The 14,546-nt window shown below is 38.9% G+C and overlaps 1 protein-coding gene across 2 annotated transcripts in view; it reads left to right on the forward strand.

Moving 5' to 3' along the window:
• Positions 1 to 14,546, forward strand: part of man1a2 (mannosidase, alpha, class 1A, member 2) — a 132,783-nt gene that overhangs the window by 57,931 nt on the left and 60,306 nt on the right. For both annotated transcript variants that reach the window (XM_043700936.1, XM_043700938.1), the window contains exons 4-6: positions 1,303 to 1,421; positions 2,763 to 2,843; positions 8,675 to 8,769. In XM_043700936.1, coding sequence (XP_043556871.1) covers positions 1,303 to 1,421; positions 2,763 to 2,843; positions 8,675 to 8,769 — 295 coding nt within the window. The remainder of the gene's footprint in view (positions 1 to 1,302; positions 1,422 to 2,762; positions 2,844 to 8,674; positions 8,770 to 14,546) is intronic.

A 14,546-nucleotide genomic window follows, 5' to 3' on the forward strand; every position in this document is an offset into this window, starting at 1 on the left:
GATTCAGTGAAGGAAAGGCTGTAAATTTCCAAAAGAGAATGGTGAGAAATTTGGAGATTGTGTTCCGATGTATCTGCAGCCCTTGTTCTTTGTAGTAGAGGTTGTAGATTTGGGAGGTGCTGTTGAAGGAGCATTTATATGTTTCTGTACTGCATCTTGTACATGGTGCACACTGGTTTTGCTATGTGCTAGTGTTATAGGGAGTGATTGTTGTTAAAGGGCTAAATTAGCTGATGATCATACAATCTGCTTTGTCTTGAATCCTGTCAAGACTCTTGAACATTGATTAGAGCTGTACTGATCTATGCAAGTGGACAGTATTCCATATGCTGACTTATGCCTGCTGGTTGATGAATTGAGGAAATGGGTTATTCATTGCAGAATTCCCAACCTGATTTCTTGTGGCTGTACTTTATAGGCTGGTCCAGTTATGTTTCTAATCAATGATAACCTTCAAGGTAGGGGAAGTCCTGAGATGATAATGCAGTTGAGCATCATGGGAAGATAGGAACCACTGAAACTAAGCCTTTATTAAAATGTACTTTAGTTTTCTAATGACAAATCATTTGAAGCAAGTGTCTTAAGTTTTTTTTCTAAGCAACCTTTCAGAGATGTCTAAACACAACCATGAGGGTGAGACTTGAAACTAGGCTTCCTGGCCCAGAGTTGGGGGCTCTGTCACTGAACCACAAGAACCTAGCAAATGTCTTGTATCAAAGGAATCCAGATATCCAGCATCTGTTCGCAATCTGGACATAATTTTCTGAGAATCAATTGGGGTTTGGCACAAGTCCTCTTCCTGGGGTTTTCTGCTTCTGATTCCAAAATACCCCATTGTTGCCAGTGCTGCTCCAATTTCTGTTCATTTGGTCTTTGCAGAAATTCCTAATCTGGTAATTTTCTTAGATCACAAATTTGTGTCCACCTTGTATTGTCCACTGTTGAAATGATTCTGGCAGTAATAAACCATTAGTTTACCAGGTGACAGAAATAAGAGACAAATATGTAAAAACATTTCTTGGTAAGGAGAAGGAAGATCTTGGGTGGAGTGAGATTACCTCTAGAAGAGTGGGAATTTCAATACAGAGTGCCGTAACATCTTGATGGATAGGCAATCAGATGGTTTGTAGAGGGCTCCCAGATTTCTTTTCAAAAGGTTCAATGCTGGAAGTATGCTGTCAAATAAATACAGTGCTAACTATATTTTCACACTGATATTTGAATTAGATTTCAGTGTATTTTTCTTTTCGCCAGGCACCATTTTTTTTTAAAAGTATTGAATATATTTATTTTATTTTTTAGGAAATTCTCAGTTGGGTGCAACCATTGTGGATGCTTTAGATACACTATACATCATGGGTCTTTTTGATGAGTTTCGAGATGGGAAAGAATGGATTGAGAAGAACTTAGATTTCAGCGTGGTAAGTCATAATAGGCTCAATAGGCCTATTCATATTCTTCAATAGCCTGTTTCCATCTTCATATGGAGTGGATCGTTTTCAGTGGAAGAATTGCTAGACTGGCATATTTACAGTTAAATAGTACATTAATCTCCCATTGTATTTCATGTGGCGGTTAAACAGAGCATCCTGTGTAGTGCTGTCTCATTGCTTGTATTCCTTTATTGTGCGCTCTCTTTGATGTCCTGTTTACTGCCACCATTGTGTGCAACATGTTCACATTCTAACTCAAAAGATGCAGGCGGTGGAAGGGTAGGAAGACCAAATCCAAAACCGTGGCTTTACTGGCACGGTTAGAGGGGGGAGAAAAAGCAATTTAATTGACTAATATAACCCAACAGTGCAGAAAGAAGCCATTTAGCCCATTCAGCATGTACCACCCTCTGAAGAGCATCCCACCCAGACTCAGCCCCCTCCCCAGTTCTCCATAACCCGGCATTTAACATGGCTAATCCATCTGGTCTGCATGCCCCTGGACTCTACAGGGCGATGAACATGGCCAGTCCTCCTTATCTGCACATTTTTGGACTGTGGGAGAAAACTGGAGCACCATAGGAAACCCATGCAGACAGAGGGCGAATATGTGGACTCCAAATGGACAATAACCCAAGGCTCGAATCAAACCTGCATCCCTGGCACTGTGAGGCAGCAGAGCTAACCACTGAGCCACTGCTGCCCTTAGGCCACAGTGAAGTCATGAGAAGATTGAAATTCAGATCATGGCTTAGAGTGAGTTGAAATGGAGGCAACAGAGGAAGCTGTGGTAGTAAGTGGTTCAGTTGTCATGTACAGAGGGCATTTATAGAAAAAAAGTAAAAATTTCAGTTGTTAAAAGCAGTTTTAATGACGTAGGTTGTGTGAATGTGCTGCTAGAAGTCCAAAGTCGAGCTATGGAAACAAAGTTATTGTACCTCCTGTATTTTCATATGCAAGTAAGTTTAAAACAAAAACAAACTTTTACATTGGGAGCTTCCAATAACCTGAAGACTTCAAGTTAAACATCAATAAGATCTAGAAAAAAAAACAAAGTATGGCCTGTAGCAAGCTTTTGACCAAGGACCATATAAACTGACTTTTAACCATAATATATGTTTACGGCAACTGTTAGGGATGCTTGAAAAAAAACCAAACTGAACCAATTTGGTGTCCAATGGATTTCAGACACACTTGGGGAATAGCAGGCAACTAGTAAAGCTGGATCCATATGCCTTCGTGTGCACATTGGCAGAATGGTTAGAATTCTTATCAAGCATTAATAGAACACAGCCTAACTCTGTTTATTCCTCTCCATGTGCTTTGTAGAATGCAGAGGTCTCAGTCTTTGAAGTGAATATCAGGTTTATTGGAGGCCTGCTGGCTGCCTACTATCTTTCAGGAGAAGAGGTATGACAAAGCTGTTCTTTTCCCTCAAAATTAGCAAATTTCTTTCACTCCTTTGGGCATGTTGCAGCTCACACTGTTCAGTTTTCAAGGCAAGCAGAGTGACACAATATTGTTTATAATTTTCAGTACAGACCCCATTTCAAATCAAAATATTAGAATTGGCTTTTGAAATATTGGCAAACCTGCTTATGTTTCTAGTATTTTCTGGGGTGTTTAAATTTGAATTTTAAGTGTTTTGAGCTTTGTTTCCAAAATGCTTCCTAGCAAAGTTGTTGTATCTGTACATTTTATTGTTATCAAAAACCTGTCTCATTCGCTAATATCTTTTAGGGAAGGAAATATTGCATCTTTACCTGGTCAAGCCTACATGTATCTCCAGACCCACAGTAATGTGATTGGGAATAAGCAAAAAATGCTGGCCTAGCCAGTAATGCCCACATCCCATGAATTAAAAACTAAACTTTAATATCATGTCTTCCCAAACTTTGGCTGCCACACATCTTCCCAGTTCCCATATTAACTGATATTGTGAATAGTTTCCACTTCTCATGTAATGTCCAACTCTGTTCTTGACTTTGTTTTTGCCAACTACAGACTTCTTCAGATGAAAGATCATCAACTTGAAACATTTTTTCCTCCGTAACTACTGCCTGACATGCTCATTATTTCCAGCATTGGCTTATTTAATTTCATTTCTAATTGTTTAATCATATTCCCATGAAATTGGAACATGATTTTATAATTCAATTCTCTGACTCTGTGCCTCCTTGTCATATTCACATATCAAACTGATGTAACAAATTTTAGCCTGTGAATAGAGTTTTCAGCTTGACTACGAACTAATGGTACCCTCATGTTAAACTTGAAAATGAGTGACATACAGCGTAGAACAATACATTACAGGCCCTTTGGCCTACGATGTTGTGATGAGCCTAAGATCAACCTACTCAATGCACCCTTCAATTTACTACCATCCATGTTCTTGTCCAGCAGAGGCTTAAATGTCCCTGACTCTACTACCACCTCTGGCAGTGCATTCTACACACCAACCACTGTGTAAAGAACCTATCTCTGACTTCTCCCCGATACCTTCCTCCATTCACCTTAAAATTATGACCCTTTGTGACGGCCATTTCTGCCCTGGGGAAAAGTCTCTGGGTGTCTACTCAATCAGCTGGTACTACTCACATGGAAAGTGAGGATGCAAAGATCATCGCCAGAGGAGCAGCAGTCTCATTCCTTGCTTCTGAAGTAGCCTTGGATATATCTGGTCTGGCCCTGGGGCCATGATGTTTCTCAGAGTTTCCAGCACATCACTCCCTTAACATCAATCTGTTCAAGCCTCTTAATCTGGTGTTCTCACTATCAATGAGGTCCCTCTGTCTAGTGAATACTGAAGCAAGAAACTCATTTAGGGCCTCCCATACTTTTACAGACTCCAGGCACAAGTTCCCTCCATTATCCCTGATCGGCCCTACCCTTTCTCTAATCTTTCTCTTATTCGTCACGTCCGTCTAGAACACCTTTGGGTTTTCCTGCCAAGGCGTTTCTGTACCCCCTCCTAGCTCTCCTCGGTCCATTTTCGAGTTGACACTATGTCATAATCTGTGAATTGCCTTGTTAGAACTGAGGTATCTTTGTCACTTTTATCTGGAAGCATTTTTGTAACTGTGTCAGACTCTACACTGTTTTGCTACAAGGCAGTTCACATATGTTGTTGATCTGAAGGTTGAAGCAAAATCCCTGCTAGTGTATCACATTTCCAATTTTTGCAGGTCTAGCTGAAGTCTTTTCCAATTTTGGGGAATTTCCATGCAGACCCTTCAGAATAGTTAAAGTGATACATCCAAAATCAAATACAAATTTGATTTCAATATTTTTGACCACCAAAGGCACTAGTCACAAATTTTGTAAATAGCTTTGTATTTTTATAGTAAAGCGAGTGTTTAATTTTTGATCTCTCTGAAGAGCCTTCATCCGTCCATTAACAATTCCCCATATGCTTATCTGCATGCATATTTATATGTATGTATTTTATTAATAGGCTTAAATAGAAACTTAAGATAGAGTCACCAATGAAATTTGAAAGGTCAGACTGACTTTGCAAAAAATAATAGGAATTCAATTTAAATCTTACAGGAATCCATTCTGTAATCTCTTCTAGCTTTACCAGCTAGTGGCAATAGTCTTAAATTGTGTAGTTGAAACATCAAGTTGATTTTAGCGCGTGACATTGACCGAGAGGAATAAAATAAGCATTCTGTTAAATACCTGAAAATTTGCCTGATTGCACAAAGGCTTTAAATGCATTTCCAAGGATATAAATGTAATGAGAGCTCTAAATTGGATTCAATATGACGTGCTCTATCTGTTTGGAAATGCTCGATGCTGGTATGGATTTAATTGAAGAATAATTGCATTATGACAATGCTACCTAAATATGTAGTAAGTAAACTATGATTAATAAACTGTATTTTATTCAGGATACAGAAGCGGCACATTTCATTTTGGGCAGAATTCTCTTTGCCATTTTGCACAACACAAGAAATTAGTATCTCTGTAACTCCTTTATTATGCTAATGCAATTTAAACCAAGATTCCATTATACTTTCTCATCCTCTTCACTTCAAAGAACTGTTTCTTTAATTGTTCACTCCTGTAATAATGTAAATACAAAAAAGGCACATTGTTCCACTGTGTCTCGTGAGACTATATTTATTCTGTACACAACATTGCTTTCATTCTTTGCTTAATATTCAGTTAAGAGCAAGTACTTTTATTGGAGACCTTCAAACAACATTCTTGAATTTTCTGTTTAAAAACTCTTGAAACTAGATTTGCTGACTATTAAGAATGTTATTTGCATATGATTTTCCCTTTTAGTTAACTAATGTTAATTTTGTAAATAGCAATGAGCTCAGTAAGCAGCTTATCTTTAGTTGTGCATTCATTTGTAGTAGTACTTCAGACTTCCTTAAATTCTAATCCAAATTAAAACAAAGTGAATTCGCATTTAAGAAATGAAGAGCCATAAGAGGCAATGTGTCCCTGTGCACAATCTCACAGGAGATATGTCATGCAAAGATATCTCTGTTCCAAAGAGAAGTTCTGAAGGGCCAAAGTTGATTCTGAATGGACCTGCCATAATTATGTTATGATGTTGATGATTTGCTGATGCTGACTTTGGTGGACAAAGAGTGAACGAGAACTCTGTCATGGAGCATTCAAGTACTTTTTATAGAAGAGCCATTAAAATGGAGGCCTGGAGAAGCAAGCAGCAAGATCTATTCGACCAGGTGACTACTGTAACTTTCAAGTCTGAGTGTGTTGCCTTCTAGTTTCTCAGCAGAGGAGGGAATAATTGCAAGCTGCACTTAAATAAGGCAAGTTGGAATATTAATGAAATGCAAGTGTGCATAAACAAGGTAGAGAGCTTGAGGTCTCTGAAACCATCAGAGTAAAATCTGCAATTATTTTGTATCGATAATTAGGTTTTTTCATTTCTCTTTCATTTTCCCACAATTCTCACCATCGTCCACACCACACAAGGCATGGGGACATTACAAGAAAAATAACTTGCTTAGCATCAAACTGCTATAATTAATGTCCAGATAAAGGATGTCAAGAGAGTACCAATGCAGATTTTCAGAATGTGTTCAGTCTCCGATTGTTCGGAAGCTGGAAGATCTGGGCTAATATGTTTATCTTCCTTTATTTTGAGGAACTTGGGTAGGGAGATCATCAGCATGTGTCCCCTCCTCCACCAACCCCCCTTTCTCTCTGACACTGTCACCCTTTGGTCCAACTCATCCATGCCAACTAGATATCCCAACCTGATCTAGTCCCGTTTGCCAGCACTTGGCCCATATCCCTCTAAACCCTTCCTATTCATATGCCCATCCAGATTATCTCTGAAGGTGGGGATTTGAAGAAATCACAGCAAATCCGGCAGTATTGTCAGCACAATGTACTAGAAAACTCAAAATGCGTGACGCATTTTGCTTTGCTGATTGAGTCAGTTATGCTAATCTCAAGTGGCTGGACTTGAAATTTACATTTGGGATAAAGCTAATGATGTGCTTTGGACTTCTTTTTCAAATAATTGAGAAAGGACTCATCTCGTCTATCCGACTGTGAGAGAGGAAGAAGGAGAATAATGGTAATCGATTTATTCATTACAAGGCCAAAGGTTAAATGCATAACCATGTTTAGTTGAGAGTTTCCAGACTGCCAATGGCTTCAAAAGTATTTGATCCCACAGTGTTTCATTTCCAACAGAATTCCATTGATAGGTAGTTAGTACACCGGGGATGGCTTGACATTTGTAGTTAACATCTCCTGCTTATAGAAAACTTGCATTATAATAGACTAACCTTGTTTTCTGACCAAATGTTCAAGAAAGTGGAGACATGGCAGTATGTTAACCTACTGGGAGCTGATCTTTTTAAAAAATGCTTACACCGTGTCCATTATGTAAGCCCTTTTCACTAAAGGGCCAATTAACTCGAGCAGTTTCAGTCTTTGCTGTCTAAGCAAGAGGCATATGCAAGCAGTTGTGCAGTTACGAGAAAAGAGTAGCTTGAGGACCCTCTTGTGGTGCAGTCCCTACCCTGGACTAAGAGACTCAAGTTCAAGTTCCACCTGCTTCTGAGGTCACAGATTCGTACAGCACGGAAACAGACCCTTTGGTCCAACTCATCCATGCCAACTAGATATCCCAACCTGATCTAGTCCCGTTTGCCAGCACTTGGCCCATATACCTCTAAACCCTTCCTATTCATATGCCCATCCAGATGCCTTTTCAATGTTGTAATTGTACCAGCCTCCACCTCTTCCTCTGACAGCTTGTTCCATACATGCACCAGTCTTTATGTGAAAAAGTTGCGCCTTATGTTCCTTTTTTCCACCCTCACCCTGAACCTATGCCATGTACATCTGGGACCCCCACCCACCCAGCTTGGGAAAAATGCCCTGTCTGTTTGCCCTATTCATGTCTCTCATGATTTTATAAAGCTGTGTAATGTCACCCCTGATGCTCCAGGGAAAACGCTCCAGGGATGCCCCAGCCTATTCAGCCTCTCCGTATAGTTCAAACCCTCCAACCCTGGCAACATTCTTGTAAATCTTTTCTGAACCTTTCAAGTTTCATGACATCCTTCTGATAGGAGGGAGACCAGAATTGCACACAGTATTCCATTAGTGACCTAATCAATGTCCAGTACCGCTGCAACATGACCTCCCAATGTCTATGTTCAGCGCACTAACCAGTAAAACAAAGCATGTCAAACACCATCTTCATTATCCTATCCATCTGCGACTCCACTTTCAAGGAACTATGGACCTGCACTCTTTTGTTCAGCAATGCTCCTCAGAACCTTATCATTAAGTGTGTACGTCCAGTCTTTCCAAAATGCAGCATCTCGTGTAAAACAACTCTGAACAGGTTGATTAGAAAAGTAGGTTAATAAAAAAGAATTGTAGGAACTTCTGCCTTTAAACTCCATGCCTTCAAAAAAAATTTCATTTCCTGTCAACAGCAGTAGCTGTCTTTACTTTTTCCACCTCTGAAGTCTTAATTTATCTAGCTTATAATGCGCGGGGGGCACCTCCTGTTTGACATTGGTGTACAGAAATAGTTGTCTACGAGATTTTGAAAACATGAAGTGAATTCTTGCTTTCAATGCATAAGACCTAAATTCCGTAAAGGTCACTATCTTCAGAAATTGTCAACATTTTTTGGATTGCTCCATTTATTCTTAAAGTGTTGCTTTATTTCCTGATGTATAAATAGGAATCAAACTTTTTAAAAATATTTTTATGTTCTTTTTCAGGTCTTCAAACAGAAAGCTGCACAACTTGCTGAAAAACTGCTGCCTTCCTTTAATACACCCACAGGCATCCCATGGGCTATGGTGAACCTGAAAAGGTGAGTTTGCTTACCTATTGTGGCATTTTACATTTGAGTAAGGAAAGAATGGGGCTCAGTTATACTTCCACTTCTGCACTGCCATCTGATCTCACCATGTTAAATTAGGAGGAATGAAAGATTAGACCTTTTCAGATATGTTTTGTGGTTCATCATGGCAATATTATTATCATGGTGCTGGGTGAATGCATGATGTAAGGATTTAGAATCCTTGCAGTATTATTGGATGCTGCATTATCTTTTATTCTATAAAAATAAATAAGCTCAATAGGTTTCTCCTAAAATTGACATTAACTTCCATTGCTCAATTTTGGTGTGAAGTGTTTATGCATGAATGGACGTGCTTATCAATGTCCTCTGCATGTGTTCTGAACTGGAATATGCTTCGAAAACACTGAAAAGTTAGAAAATTTGACAGTTATAATTCTGACTGATTTGAACTGCTTGATGTCCACAGTGACTGCAGTCAAAGATTACAAATATAGGGTTGTATATTTTCAAATATTCTGAGAATTGTGTAGTTTATAATACTGTTTTATGGAATGGACCTGAATTACATTATGCAATTGTTACAATCAATATTTGGATGTACCACTCTCTGGCATGTTCACCATCAAACTACATTTATTTTACAAAGATTAAAATATTCTTTCTTGGAGATATTCCTCGAAGATAGTATAAAAGCAAGATACCCTGGATGCTAAAGATCTAAAAGAAAGCAAAAAGTGTTGAAAAAACTCAGATCTGACAACACCATCTAGGGAGAGAATGTTATCATTTCCAGTCCAATATGACTCTTCTTCAGAACTGAAAGAAGCCGGAAAATGGTGGTGCTTTTGCTGTTGACAAAGTGGGAAGAGAAGTGAGTGAGACAGATGGTGAAGGTGTCCAGAGCAAAAATCAAAGTGAGTGCTGATGGTGGTAAAGGTGAAATAAACTTGTAAAATCAAGGTGTGAAAAGGAGAAACTAGCTCCACTGTGTTAGGTGCAAGGTCAACAAGGCCTGAACCTGCTACATTGTTCCAATGAAGCTCAATGCAAGCTGGAGGAATCACACCTCATTTGCCACTTTGGTACTTTACAGCCTGTAGGATTTAATATTGAGTTCCACAACTTCAGACAGATGCACACACACAGGCACCCTCACAGCCCAACCCGTCCTTCTCCAGCCGTGTCTTACTCGCATCATCTTCAATGCGGGGAGAAAGTGAGGACTGCAGGTGCTGGAGATCAGAGTCAAAACGTGTGGTGCTGGAAAACCATACCCGGTGAGGCAGCATCCGAGAAGCAGGAGAATCGACGTTTCGAGCATACGCTGTTCCTGATGAAGAGCTTATGCTCAGAACATCGACTCTCCTGCTCCTCGGATGCTGCCTGACCAGCTGTGCTGTTCCAGTACCAAGCTTTTTGACTCATCAATGCAGAACAGGCTTAGATTAGAAATTCTGAGCATTTCTTCACCAAATTCATTCTATGTTAAGATTTCCTAATTGATTGCAAGAATGTTTTAAATTTAAAAATTAGAAAATTATTTTACACGTGCAGTATTTTAACTGCATTAAATTAATTTCAGCAACTTAGAGGGTTCCCTTGTTTACTGTGGTGCAAAGGTTTCAAAGCTTTTGACGAATTCTCAAATAGTAAATCATCAAGGAATTCATTTTCAGTCGTAATCCAGTGATAATTGATTTAACTTCAGTGGCATTCGAGGAGAAAATATATTATGAGATTTTGTACCAGTGTATTGCTGTGAAGTTTCTCAGCATGTTCAGTTGTTTCAATCAATTCCACTGGTTTATGTCAAGAACATAGACAACCTTGCATCACCTTACAATCTTACTTTAGCAAGGCATTTGATAAGGTTCCCCATGGTAGGCTCATTCATAAAGTCAGGAGGTATGGGATACTGGTAGATTTAGCTGTCTGGATTCAGAATTTGTTGACTGACAGAAGGCAGAGAGTGATTGTAGATGGAAAGTCTTCTGCCTGGAGGTCAGTGCTGAGTGGTGTCCCATAGGGCTCTGTTCTTGGGCCTCTGTTCTTTGCAGTTTTTATAAATGAATTGGATGAGGAGATTTAGGGGGTGGGTTAGTAAATTTGCCAATGACACAAAGTGTCATTGGAGTGCCATTGATAGTGTGGAGGGCTATTGCAGGCTGCAGCGTGACATAGGCAGGATGCGGAGCTGGGCTGAGAAATGGCAGATGAAATTCAACCTGGATAAATGCGAAGTGATGCATTTTAGAAGGTCGAACTTTAATGTTGAATATAGGATTAAAGACAGGACTCTTGGCGGTGTGGAGGAACAGAGGAATCTTGGTGTTCAAGTGCATAGATCCTTCAAAGTTGCCACCCGAGTGGATAGGGTTGTTAAAGCATATGGTGTTTTGGCTTTCATTAACGGGGGGATTGAATTTAAGAGCTGCGAGGTTTTGCTGCAGCTCTACAAAGCCTGGTGAGACTACACTTGGAATATTGTGTCCAGTTCTGGTTGCCTATTATAGGATGCAAAGAAGGTTTACCAGGATGCTGCCTGGGCTGGAGGGCTTGTCTTACAAAGAGAGGTTGATTAAGCTTGGACCTTTCTCTCTGGAGAGGAGGAGGAAAAGAGCTGACCTGATCGAGGTATACGAAGTCATGAGAAGCATGAATAGAGTCAGTAGCTAGAGACTTTCCCCAGGGCAGGATTAACTGGCACGAGGGGTCATCATTTTAAGATATTAGGAGGAACAAATAGAGGAGACGTCAGAGGTAGGTTCTTTACGCAGAGAGTTGGCAATGCATTCCATGCACTCACAGCGGTGGTGGTGGTGGTGGTGGAAGCAGAGTCATTCGGGACATTTAAGCGACTGCTGGACATGCACATGGATAGCAGTGAATTGAGGGGTGCGTAGTTAGGTTATTTTATTTTAGATTAAGAATAATCCTCGGCACAACATCGTGGGCTGAAGGGCCTGTTCTACGTGCATGTCCACACCAGCAAAACATAAATGCAGGCTACAACCTGTATTTGAATTCTTGATGCACGAGCATTTTCCATTTTTTTTTTAAACATCAAATCACTATGTAACTTTGCTGATATACAGTTGCTTATTAACATTTATGTTGTGTTGGTGTGGGCATGCGTGTGATGCACTGTTGTATATGTTCTTGACATAATCTAGTGGAACTGATTGAAAGTCAACATATGCTGTACAACTGAACATGCCGAGAGACTTCACAGCAATACACTGGTGCAAAATCTTTCATAATTTATTTTCTTTATCTCCTCTATCTTTCTCTATATCAATTACAACTGGATTACAACCATAAATGAGGTATTGTTCCTAAAGTAGTCTTTCTAAAGTAGTCACTGACTGCTTTTTCAACTTGCACGTCAAGATGTTTCATAACTTGCTTGACAAGATAAGGCATTATATAACATACTAGGAAATGGATTCTAATATCCAGCACTTAACTTTAATTCAAATTAATACATGATGTCAAAATTTCAAGTTTGCCTCAAACTGAAAGCATTATAGAAGTGATCAGATTTGTTGTTAAGTAAACCGGTAATAAAGATTCAATCCGTGAATTTGAGGAGGTAATAAATGGATTATTTAGGCCATTTTGTGGAAACATATAGTGAAGGGATAAAGTAATAAATAAATGAAATAGAGTCCTCTACCAAATGGGTAGAATTTTATAGTTATGGTTACCAGTTTATGGTAAGGAGATCATTTGACATTTTTATTATTAAGTTCTTGAATGCTTTAAGTCTTTTAATAGTATTCTATGTTTTTTGCAACCCTTGAGAATATTCTGAAAGACTTGCTTTATTTTAAAGCAATATTCAGAAAGTAGCTAACATAACTATCTGAAAATAGATACAAATTATTTTCGGTAATTACTGGTCTTGAATTTAAAAACTTGTTCGCAACCATTTTCCATTGCTGTTTTTGTGAATTAGTCCTACGTGGAATAAGTGTAAATGATGTTTTAAAAACCTTTTATCATGTGTAAATTGCTGTCCTCCATGTAGCTTTTGATGCCTGCTCTGCATTTAATAATTAGTCTAATTGAGCAATATCAAGTGGAGTATTTGCTGTAAATTGATTCTTCTTTTGATCAATTTGTTTGGAATGAAAGTCTTATTGCTTAATTATATTGCTGTTTGAGTGTACAGGTTTGAAAACAAGGATGTGAGAACACAAAGGAAGCCTCTAGGTATTTATTGAAGAGAGGCTTGTATAAGATGTTGGCTTGGAGGCTTGAATCGTTAGTATGTAATAACTTGCAGGAAGAAAATGACCTTCTGCAGAAACTTTTTGTCTTGCACTTATCATAATAGGTGAAAGAAATGTCTTAATTCAAATGGAAGCACAATTTATAACTGCATAAGGAAAAGGTGGTGATTGGCTGGAAAGTAGACTCTGGTTGCAGTGTTGTGGTAGAAGATGCGTCAGGAAACTATTGTCCCTCATGTTTTTTGTTTAATGCAAGGAAAATGCAATGGATGTATTTTTCCTGCAGGAAACAGGTTCCTGTATATGAATAGATGAAGCTTGCAGGTAGCATAAGTGAGCCACATGATGAACCTGACTGACAATTTTTAAATCGTCTAAAGCTGTTCATGTAATGTTTAGGGCACAGGGGTTATTCATTTGTTATTTATTTAGTGTGATTCCACAATTGATAGCACTAACGGCATTTTAGCAGTTTTATAAAATTAGGAAGGACCATGATGGGCAGAATAGGTTAAGATAATTCTGGTTGAGGCTTTAATGATGAAGGATAATTGACTTAATACGGAGTAAGAGGATGAGTAAATAGTTTAGTTCAAAGTTGTGAAACAATGGAATGCCTTGCTGTAGGCACCTGTTGAGGCAGAGGTAATTGCATTGTTTTTAAATGGTGCTTGATTAACTGCTTGAAGCTGAGAAAAATCCAGAACTGTGGGGCGTATCAGGGACAGGGATTTGCTTTCAAAAGACAGTACATTCAGTGTGACAAAAAGCTTCCTTTTATGTAGTAAACCGCTATTTCAATGAATTCTGCAAGGTTTCGACTGAGAAAAATTGTTATGCTAAACATACGATCAAACAGACTTAATTCGGGAAAAGAGTTTAACTGAATATACATAATAAATATCTTAGCGCCAAGACGATTTTGCAGTGCATATTGTTAGTGTGTGAGATTTATATAAAAAAAATTAAATTGCCACACCATATTATGGAGCCACCCAGCATCTTGTCTGTTTGTGTAAATGTGAGTTTCTAGTTTAAATAGTCACCTGTTGTGCTGTCATGGTCTTGCAGAGCAGTGAAGGCTTACCACAGTACTTTGTGGACTGTTACATGGAGTCAAGTATTTTGTTGCAGTTTCCTGGCTTTTGAATATTATGCTCGGAAGTGTTTCAGAATAATTGGTAATTGAGTAATTGATTACAAAATGTAACTTAATTTGCAGTCAATGAAGCATCTTTGACTGTTTTTAGTCTTTGTGATCTTGTCTGCTGCCTTGCTGCTTATTATATTTAAGGACAATGGTGGCGGGAGAGGAGGTGCCATTTGTAACTGAACCTGACTCTCTCTTTCCAGTGGGATAGGCCGTAATTATGTGTGGGCCTCGCAACGAGCGAGCATTCTTGCAGAGTTTGGCACTCTTCATTTGGAGTTCCTCCACATTTCCTGTTTATTGGGGAATCCTGTTTATGAGGAGAAGGTAAAATCTGTGGTTACATGTTTGGGGAACAGATCTGCCCAGTATTGATGTGCGATACTAAATTGCATTGCATG

This window comes from Chiloscyllium plagiosum, chromosome 12 (assembly GCF_004010195.1).
Source record: "Chiloscyllium plagiosum isolate BGI_BamShark_2017 chromosome 12, ASM401019v2, whole genome shotgun sequence".
In the NCBI taxonomy this organism is placed as follows: domain Eukaryota; kingdom Metazoa; phylum Chordata; class Chondrichthyes; order Orectolobiformes; family Hemiscylliidae; genus Chiloscyllium; species Chiloscyllium plagiosum.